Source organism: Boleophthalmus pectinirostris, unplaced genomic scaffold (assembly GCF_026225935.1).
Source record: "Boleophthalmus pectinirostris isolate CB_2022bp ecotype Guang Dong unplaced genomic scaffold, ASM2622593v1 HiC_scaffold_18, whole genome shotgun sequence".
Lineage (NCBI taxonomy): Eukaryota > Metazoa > Chordata > Actinopteri > Gobiiformes > Gobiidae > Boleophthalmus > Boleophthalmus pectinirostris.
Genome location: NW_026571133.1, coordinates 15,083,305 through 15,094,260, shown reverse-complemented (window position 1 = coordinate 15,094,260; position 10,956 = coordinate 15,083,305). Strand labels below are relative to the sequence as shown.

At 38.6% G+C, this 10,956-nt stretch overlaps 1 protein-coding gene across 1 annotated transcript; it reads right to left on the bottom strand.

Moving 5' to 3' along the window:
* Nucleotides 1-1,513: 1,513 nt before the first annotated feature.
* LOC110161427 (amphoterin-induced protein 1-like) lies at nt 1,514-9,592 on the bottom strand. The gene is made up of 3 exons (XM_055153884.1): nt 9,447-9,592; nt 5,059-6,077; nt 1,514-3,648 (listed from the first exon to the last, which is right to left on the bottom strand). The coding sequence occupies exons 2-3, from the start codon at nt 6,002-6,004 to the stop codon at nt 3,110-3,112; spliced, it is 1,485 nt and encodes a 494-aa protein (XP_055009859.1). The 5' UTR covers nt 6,005-6,077; nt 9,447-9,592; the 3' UTR covers nt 1,514-3,109.
* Between the last annotated feature and the right edge of the window lie 1,364 nt (nt 9,593-10,956).

The following is a 10,956-nucleotide window of genomic DNA, read 5'->3' as shown; positions in this document are numbered from 1 at the left end:
AGGACCCAGCATTCACCTTTCCAAACAGACCAAACCAGGATAGACTGAAGTGGGTCAAGGGGTGCTCCGGGGGGCTACAAACCTGATTCTGTGAAGTGACAAGAGCCCACCTCATGTATCTCAAGGGGTTATTCTAAATAAATACATACACAAATGTCAAAAGTCATTAAGGCTACTCACTCTCTGGAGGTGGTCCTTAAGAGAGAGTGAAGACAGGAGGATTTTTTTGAACAAACGAGAAACGACCTCTTGTATATAGCTGAGATATATTTGTATCACTATATTTTTTGTTTTATTTTTACCTGTCCATATACATTTATATAATTATGCCCTCTTTGAAACCAGTCTCTTGCTATTTCTGCTACTTATTTTTAATTTATTAGTACCATTTATATTTTTGCGCTATATCATTTTAATATATTGTGATGTGTGAGCAAAGATCAGTCAGTAAAGATGGTCTAAGTCTAAGAAATATGGACGAGCTATAGACAGAGACCTCAAAAAAATCAAATACATTCTGAGATTTAAGGTGATTTTGATCAGACTATAACTCATATAGCATCAGCGGCTGTTGTAGAATAAACTGTAGTATCCTGAAAGTTGATAAGAGGAAGCATGACACTGGAGTTCTTCTAACACAGGAGAAGTTTATTTATCATCTGTACAGGACCCATCACCTGGAGCACAGAAATTTTATTTCTCTAACCCTGCTCACAGAAAACCCATATTTTCTGTTTTTGGTGATTCATTCATGCTTATTTGTGTCACACATCTCTCATTTTTTTCTCTTGAATTTTCTGGTATCTTTACTTCAAAATCTACCTGAATTGGTGTTAACTGCTGTTGATTCAGCAAAAATGTTGTTCAGTTCATTTTGTCTTTTTGGTTTTCTTTTGTACCATGTTCCTGGTCCTGGCTTTCTCTGATTAGTTAAAGGGACAGTCCAGAATTTTGGACATAGGACCTCATTTCCTAGTTAGCCAGAGTATTGGAGACGTGTGTAGATACTTTTTTAAATATTCCATGTCTCCAACACTCTGGCTAACTAGGAAATGAGGCCCTAAATCCAAAATCCGGACTGTCCCTTTAATCCACCTGTCAATCACACCAAACTATGCCTTGTATAGTATTAGAAAAGTATGTATGTCAGCTGGCCAGGGAGTAGACAGGTAGTTAAATTTGAAAACAAAATGTCTGTAAACAAAAACTAACGCTCAGTCGTCCATGTTATTATAACTTATAACTTATAACTATTGAAAGAAGTCATAATTTTTGCAATCAGACAATACTTACTTAAAGGTGCATTGCGTAATCTTCATGGAGACCAAACCAGATCATGTTACAGGTCATATCTGTGGAGAGGCAACCCTGCTTTTTCTAGGCATTTTTGAGCTATAAAAGCATTCCAGGCAGAGCAATGATATACCCATAGAAAAAAGCAGGTGACAGACCCCCAACCAAAAACTTACATAGTACATCTTTAATTCTAAATTACAAAAAGCAGTCCCTCCACATTTTCCCCACACCATGTAACAATATACATATTACATAACATGGAAGTTTGAGCAACATATATTCACAAACATGACTGACGTGGTTTGAAATACACAGAACAAAGCAATGACAGTATCAGGGTCATTGAAGCTGCATTATCATATTTATCATGGCCGCCTCTGAGCGCTTCTGCTGCTGAATGCTCCTCCAACCTCTCCATTTAAACACCACCTACTTATTCTGACGTGTGCGTTTTACTGTTGACATATTTCACACATGTATTTCCATATGAAACAGACACAGATGCCAAATGAAATGGTGGAAACAAAAGCACTGTAACCATAACAGGTCTTACTCCAGAGGTAAAAACAAGATTCATCGTTTAGTGCTTGAAAATAAAGCATGGAAACTTCTTGGCTAACATAAAAAAAAAGCTGCATGTCCTTGTGCAGCCATTGAAGTCACTGTGGATGTAGTAAACTATGAATTGTTTGTGGATCCTGGGGGTATCATAAAGAAATACTTTACAGAATGCTAAACTTTCAGTGCATTGTCTCTAAAGAGAATTGTTATGGAATGACCTTCTCAACAACAATACCAAATAATGTAGTGACATTTATAGTAGTAGAGGTAGAGGTCGGTAGAGGTCCATGTTATTGCAGTTTTAAGATGACAGAATTTTTTTTGTGAAACTATAAATTCCATATTGTATTATTACTTTGTCGCTCCCACACGCTCACATTCAGAACTATACTATACTGGTAATTAGAAATACTTTCATTTTAAGATAACCATGATGTCCCTGATCCATGTGTTATCTGTCTGTCTTTTAAAATTGCTGTGAAGTTAAACTTAAAAATGATGTTTTTTTCTGTATTAAAAATGAAATAAAAATGACTGACCTCTTTCATATTTTAGTTATAAGATTGAGAGTTAGAGAGATCTGCAAAGACTCCCAACCTGCCCTACATAAAATATGAAATTGTTTCCAGTGTGGTTGCAAATCCCTTCTTGCTTAGAAACCAAACAAAATCCCATTATTTCTGTTCTTTTTTACAATCTGTTAAATGGTGTCTTGCAGTCTTGACAAACTTGATTCATAATGTGCAATGAATTCTGACTGGACAAGGCCTGTTTTGTGTTTTCGTCTTCTCCCTCTATCTTCCCATACCTCCAAAAACCATGTGAGTCAGGTTGGCCCATAGAGGCAGTGTGCACAGTTGGCTCAGTAATCAGTAATTTTGATGTACTTGTATGTATAAGCACTTCACTTTACATTAAATACAACATATTAACAGGTTTAACTACCCAACAATGCAACAGAAAGGAATAAAACATCATCAGACAACTGAAAAAAGTACTTTTGAGATAACTATTTCCATTTAGCCACATCAAAATGATCAATGTAACTTAATATTTTTGACAACGTGAATAGCACACAGGTGTACGGCTACTTTTTCACTCTCCTCTCACCAATCACTTCATAAATTATATTGTTTTGGTTCAGTAAAGTCACTGTTATGAACACCAACTCAGTCTATATTTTACAGATGTTTTCACAGTGGATAGAATGAGTACATAAACAGTTTTCTTTCTGATTAAAAAGAAGTCTTTATTATTCCACATGAGTCGAGTCTGTGGAGGTCTGTCCCACTGTCCTAGATCCATTCTTCAGTATCCCTTCTGTCCCAGCATAACCTGGGGTCAAAACGGGACTTTTCGGCGCCCCATTTCTATCACACCCCTCCAACTGGGGCTCCAAAAATGCCACTCTCTTCCCATTGGCTCGTCTTTGCCCCTCCTCCACCTCTCTGGGATCTGAACAGACCACTATGGCCCGCCCGCCACAGCGCCACCCGTTTCTACCACACCGGCAAGGCGTCAGGTAGAGATATAACAACACCAAGATTATGCTAACCACGCAGGAGGCTAGTGTAGTGAAGGCTGTGTTGAAGTGTTCAGAGCTGCGGTCATGTTTGTCTTCAGAAGAGGTCAGACTTGAGTTTCCGACCATGATAGTAACTTCCAGAGATTCGCCTGATCCAAAATGGTGCCCACGGGAAACAACGCAGCTGTACGTACCGGAGTCCTCCATCTGGGCAGAGTGGATCTCTAGAGTGCCATTCAGGAGAACTGTGAAGCGCTGAGTTGGGTCTGGAAATGCATCAAGAAACAAAATTAAACAGTATCACTACTTTGAAATCAACATGAGTCTATAACATGGTAAAGATCCTATATTAATAATTATGTTGCTGCCTCCCCAAAACATACCTAGAGTTGTGTTGTATTTCATTCACACATGCTTAAGAATTATTAGTCTATCTACATCGCCAAAGCTCAAAGTGCTATGTCCCACCTTGTGATGTAATGTAGTGCTACCTTTTACCTTTAGTTCAGTATAGATTGGCAATTCCAGTGCTGAAATTATCCATATTATTCTAGCGAAGATGTATGGAGTTTAAAAACACAGTGGAGCACATCCTGTATTACCACATGACATCACAAGGTGGAACAGAGCGTTTTCTAAATACGCAACACAATAGGGGTATGTTTTTAAAACATATAAAATAGCATAATTTTTAAATGTTTAATTTGCAGGTCTGATTTACTCCTTACTGGGCTGAACTTAAACAAATAGAGCCAGGAAGGGCACCTGGTATATAAAACAATATTTATAAAATCAAAATGCAAATAACTCCACCAATACTGAAAAACAAAAAATGAAGAAAAAAGATGACCTATCATGAAATGATTTTAAAATTACTTTTATTTTTTATATTTGAAATGTACATGTATGTACAAAAAAGTTTATTAAAGCATATAGATAAATAAATAAATAAAAGAAAGAAAGGTTGAAAAGGAACCTGTGTCAGATTCTGTACTGAATTTAAGATTTATCCTTTGTTTGTCCTATTTGTCATTTTGGGTTTGGTGCTCATAGAGAGCAATTATATGAGAGTCACAAATTAGCATGAAACACTAATTAACAACAGTGTGAGGGAGCTGTCTAATTACTGGTCCATACTCATCACAGTTTTAGGCTCGGCAGATCACAACCTGTGCCCCCTCCTATGACGCAGCCCAGTGTAACAGAACCATGTCCAAATGCACAATGTACCTTGACAGTCACTGATGCGCTATGACATATTTGGCCAACAGATGGGAAAAAAGTATAAACAAACATTTTTGAATAATTGGAGAAACTTTACTTTTCTTTCAGGTTTTTGGGCAGCAGTTACTCTGTATTCTGAGCACACCTACAACGAGGTATCATAAAACCTGAGTGATTATTGATCTTTCTTGCTTTGGCAATTGTGGAGGCCATCTTGTGATTGTAAAAGCAGCATTTTAGTGTGATTGAACATGACCTTTAGATTAAGTACAAATATAAAAAGCTAAATTATCAAATTATTTAAAATTTGTAATTAAAAAACCCAACTCCTTATTAGTTTGCATGAGTTGGTTACTTTACGTTACCATGGTGATGAGTTTTTTTCATTATACCTCATTGCGCATTCACCAACTCTAAATCTGACAGATCCAAGCTTCTACCAGTGCACCCACCTTTGCTTGAATTATACTCCGATGAATTCAACACTTTATGGGGTGTGACCCAGTAGACCAGCGCCCCCTCCTGGGCAGTTGAGATTCCTGGACATGGTACTGAAAGCTCTCTCCCGGGGTCCACCTGATACTCATAAACATCTTCTCCATCTTGTACGGTGGGATTTTCTTGTAGACTGCACTCAAACTCCCCTCCGTCTTTGCACCCCGACCCAAAATCTATGATGGGTCGGTACTGCTTCCATGTCCAATACTCCATCAGTGCTCGTACAGGGCAATCACAAACTAAAGGATTATCCTGCAAATAAATCTCACTTTTATCATGTAAAGAAAGTAACTTTTGTACTGGCAAGTGTGACAAATGATTGGCTGACAAATCTAAAAAAGTCAAATTCTTAGGTCCATTTTGCTGTTCATAAAGTTCAATAGGAAACTGTGTAAGCAAATTCCTTGAAAGGTATAGTCTTTGCAAATATAACAAGCTTCGAAATGTGTCTTTTTCTATGGTGGAAATCTGGTTCCCAAAGAGTAACAGTTCTTGAAGCTCTTTTAAGCTAGTAAACATGGCTGCGTTCAATACTGCGAGCTGATTGGATGATAGATCTAAATGGGTGAGATGAGGAGTTGGTGCAAATGCATTGTCTTGGATCTCAGAAATAAAATTCCAGTTCAGGGTTAAAGTTGTCAGGCGGTGAAGAGTTTGGGAGGTCCAGGAAGTAGTCAAGACCTTGATGATGTTATGGCTCAAATCTAAACGTGAGGAGTAACCAGGGAGTTTGAAAGGAGGGGAAGAGAGGTTTTGGTTGCTACAGGAGATGATATCGCTGGCACAAAGGCATGGAGAAGGGCAGGGAACGGCAGAGTGAAGGATGCCCAGGAGCAGAGGTAGAATCAGGGGTGAGATTTTTGAGGTCCAGGGGGTCCCTCTGGAGAGTGATGGGGGCATCCTGGTTCTGCCCGGGATGTCTGCTCAGAACAGAGAGGCACACATCAGCACCACACGAGTCTCCACAGGTTCACTGAAGGAGAGAGAAATAAAGTTAAGTCTGAGGTTAAGGTATGTTTTACTGTTTGCAAGGTGAGGAGGTGTGGGAGATGCAGTTTGGCTTGGTCAGGGCTTGGACACTATACTGCATTTTGTTCTGATTCACAAGCCTGTAATAAACCAATACAACACTGAATGTGCACTGTGTAACCTTTTTGGGAAAGGGTCTGTCACCTGCTTGAAAAATAAAAAAATAAGGCATTTTCAGTACAACATGTTTGAACCCACAAACCCACAAATGTAATAAACTCCTACAAATGTAACAGGCATTACCTTTGGTCACTCTCTTTTTGGTGGAGTATTGTTATTATGTTTGGAGGGATTATTATATTTATGGGGCCAACATGACTCTATTTACTTTATTTATTACCCATGTATATTTGAACCTGACCAGCTGCCTTTTTTGTTTTTTGAGTGAACATCTGTACTAAGAACACCTTTGTTGTGTGTTGGAAAGTAGTGCTTTGTTCAACTGCACTGTTAAGTTAATTATGTTTTATTTGCATGTATTTTTCATTAAGCAAATGAGACAATAGGATATTTTAAGTTGATTCTTTTATTTAATTAGTTTGTAATGTATTTGTTGTACTACATGATAATCAAAAATAATAAAAATAAGAAAATTATATTTGATAAATTTTGCCTAAAATTAATTATATTATTCTCACGACTAAAGATTTTCCTTCATCCTGCACCTTGAATACCACTTTCTGGATGAAACAGCCACATTTCTCCAAGGAAGGTCCTGACTGCTGAAAGCATGTGGTGGACACTGGAGTGATGAGAGGAGTTGGTGCTCTTCCTCCTCACTGACGTTATTCATCTCCTGCTCTGGACTGTTCCAGGGGGGTGACACATCCTCCACTTGGCTCGAGACGTCTTCAGGACTCTCTGAGAGATTGGAATGTGCAACTTTCCCGTCGCCATTGTCACTCTGCAAAACCTCCAAGACACAACTGGGGGAAGATGTGTCCCTTGTCTGACTCTCAATGCACTCAATCCGGTGGTCAAGCTCTATCCAGCAGTTCTCCTCCTGGGCCTCTTCTGGCTGAGCTGTTTGTTTGGGGATTGGTGGTGACTCACTGAAGATCTCTCCATCTTCACTTCCATGCAATCGTTCTCAGTGGATATATACCCTGTGCACAGTGAACTGGACTTGTTTTGTGTTTGAGGCATCTCCTTGACCTGGTTGACATCATTGGACATCTCTTGTGGGACCTCTTCAGAGCCATAGAAGACTATGTGGAGGAGTTTTCTTTCCAGGTTCAGAAACCCCATCCTGTCTCTGAATTCAGGGAACATAATTTCTGTAGGGTGTCACTGAATAGCCTCATCCAGATCAAACCCTTTCAGTGGGCCTGCGCAGTCACATGGCACCTCCTGTGTGTAGTTGTAATACTTCCTCTGGCATTCAAAATGCCCACCCATCCTCCATCTTGGAGAAGTACCTCCTGCTGAATATTCCTCTGTCCAGCAGTTTGTCCTGAGGTTGTTGTAGACTGAGAAGCTGGAGAAATAGGGTTTGCCAGACTTCCTGACTTCAGGTGTGCTAGTCCAAGATTGATGAGCTTCACTTTTAGAGGCTGATATTTGTGATTGACCAGCATTATGTTATCAAGTTTCAGGTCAGTGTGCAATGCCCAACTCTCTGAAGCATCCTTTACTGGGAAGTCTGGAAATTTTCTTGGATACCTTTGTGAATTTAATAGTCCTGGACATTATTGTCTAGATTATTACTATCCATGTTTTCCAGAATTTAGAAAATGGGAGCACTTGCCCATATACAGGAAAACATGCAGTCTACACAGAAAGATTACACATGGCCTGGAAATGACTAAATAGTGAAGGGACAAGTTTGAAGAGCATATAAGAAGAAATGACTTCTCGATTGCATTCTCCACTTTTTCCCACTTTTCTCTATGGAGGTGTCCCAGTTGTGTCCCTCTTGAAGACCCCGGGGAGGTCCTATAAGTCAACTGGTCACAGAAAAAACATCTGTGTTCCTTCATAAAGCTGGTGCTATAGGGAGAAAAGCAAGAGTTTCGCAAGCAATTTATTTGAATGTCATATTTTTCTACCAAGGTCATACAGCATATCTGATAGTATGAAGAAAAGGCAAGAAACATGACTTTTACTCTGACCTCTTGTTTATTCTGTGGTAATCTCACTTAGTCCTTAAACAATAGAAGCTAAACCATGAGCACATGTGTAAATATGAGAAGGCTGAGTGAGTCTTTAACAGTCTGTCTGTCTGTGTTCCGCACCGCTGCTCTGCATTCCCAAAGAAGCAGCTCTCACCTCTCATTTTACCTGCTCCAATACTTTTCAATCACCAAGAGGAACACCTGAAGAGATATATGTCTTTGTATACTACTTCTTTTTCATGGATCAGGCATTCAACTAGTGCATATTTAGTATTATTACTTTGACATGAAAATGAATTGTCTTGTCATTAGTACAGGCAGAGTATGTATTTGGTCAACATAATACTGCATTCTCATTTTCATGTAGATTTTCCTTGTCAGTAGTAGTCTGAATAACCTTAACCACTAATATTCCACTGAGGACAAGAAGCGCCAACCTTAACTTGAATATATCTGCTACACATCACTTAGAAGTAGGCTCCCTGTATTGTTTATTCAACTTGTAAAACACTGTCCAACTGCCCTTGATCTTGTTCGCTGAGCAGATGGGAGCCACTAAAAAAAAAAAAATTTTGAAAAAAAAAAAAAAAAACATAATATAGATGGAACATCTGTTTGTCACAGTTTCTGCAAAAGTGAGGCAGTTTACAAAATATTAACAGAATGAGCAGAATGAGAATGGTTCTGGATAATGGTTCATGGATTTTTTATTTATTTATTTTTATTAATTTGTTTGAGTTGACTGAAATTGGTCATTAATTACATTCCCACAGGAAACAATTTTACATACTTTATGGGTGTCATTCTGTGGTTTTTAGAGGTGAACATAGGTCATCTGTATAGAATGTCCAGATGTCTTAAACACTTCAAGGCTCCCACAACAGTGAACGTTTCTTTTTTTTTTTCGAATACAAAAAAAAAAAAAGGGTAAAAATGCATTAATTATTAGTAAATTATATGATTATAACATGTTATTTGGCTTAATTCATATTCAAGTTCATGTGCATCAAGGCTAATTAAAATGAATAAAATAGTTAGTAGTTAGTTTATATTATTTTTAAGACAAATGAAACGTGTTGGAATATACAATTAGACTGGGCAGAAATGGGAAGTAAGCACAAAAGTGCAGTAGCAGTAGGTTATAACGCGACATTAATCCAAAAACATAAGAGGGAGTCGTAAAGCGCGCGGGAGCTCACCTGTACTCGTCTGCTCCTCACTCCATCGCGCGTGCTTCATGTGCTTCTCCTACTCTGAAATCCTGTGAGTAAAAATCCCGCTTTTGGCTTGTTTCTTGTCTCCGGCTGTGAGCGCGCATCGCGGCGTGAGCAGGTGCACGCACCGACACACTTCTGCCAGTCTGGGGGAACTCCAAATGCTCAGAGCAGAGAGTGGAGTAAAGAGAGACGGAGAGAAAGAGAGAGAGAGAAAGAGAGAGAGAGAGAGAGAGAGGTGGAGATGAAGAGGAGGGAGGGGCATTCAGTCTTATTTAATTTCTGATGAGACAGTCAGACCTCATTTTGTCACAGATATAATGAACATGACAGTGGAAACAACTATAGCCCCCTGGTTATACGCACAAGTAGACCTCTGTATTTACAATGAAACGACGCTAATATTTGTAAATTAACAATAACTTTTCTAGTGTGGATCTGCCTGCCACTTGATTGTCTCCATGTTACTGCCTTGTCAATGCCTTCTTCTTTCAAGTGGACAAGCTCACCTCTCCACAGATCTGACCGAAACATGGCCTGATGGTGTGCCCTGCTTGTCTACATGGAGATCAGTAAATTTAATCCCATTCTGTACTGTGGTAATAACAGTAATAACATCTGTGAAGAAAAGTAGGCTGCGTACCCCTATACAGAAAAATTACAAAATGCACCTTTAACTGACTCCTCCATGTTTTGGATGGGTTCTAGACATTTTGGACTGAGACTTAGTTGTAATACAAAGGCTATAGCCTGTTTATTTTTTCCAATAAGCACCTTTCTGCTTTGTGTGGTGGTTTTTTAATAAATCATGAATACTTTTACTTATTTATCCAGACTTGCAACTGACTCAAAAAGTCACATAATAACTTGTGACTGTAAAAAAAAAAACGACTTAAACAGGACAGAAACAAATTAAAAGGTAACCAAAACAAACAAGGACACTGGAACATATATCAAATACAGCTGAGTTATATAATGTTTTGGACCCTTCCCTCACTTAAGACAGCTCATGTTTTAGGATATTCTCTTGCCAGGGGCAGAATATTCATAAGATGTTAAGCCCCACAAGAGGTTTATATTATAATCCCTGGTCTTTTTCAGAAAATACTGGGGTCCATTTGTAATGTGGGATTTTGGCCCTTCCCATATCTCTCATGTAAACGGGTTTACTGTAGTGTGGGTTTGAAGCATGACATGTTCAAAGTGTTTTTCTAATCAGTCTGCTAAGGTTTGTGCTTCGAGCTCTGCAGGCGGCTGCTTTGGCCTGGATCAGTTTAGGCTGCAGGATATAAACAAATCACTCTTTTTATGGATGTAAAAGAGTTTAATTATGAAGATTAGGAGGACAAGATGGTTCAGTTACATAAAGCTAAAATGTGGAACTATTTCAAATGGTAAAAATAACCTAATCACTGTAAACATGTAATCTACACAAGATAAAATGTCTTGAATTTGACTTATTTCATTGAAGACTATAACATTTTTTTTCTTTCTG

Coding starts and splice junctions, on each gene's coding strand:
- LOC110161427 (XM_055153884.1), bottom strand. CDS start 6,004: ATGCCCCCATCACTCTCCAGAGGGACCCCCTGGACCTCAAAAATCTCA. Junction 3,649..5,058: donor GGAGTATAATTCAAGCAAAG/GTGGGTGCACTG, acceptor ATGCATTTCCAG/ACCCAACTCAGCGCTTCACA.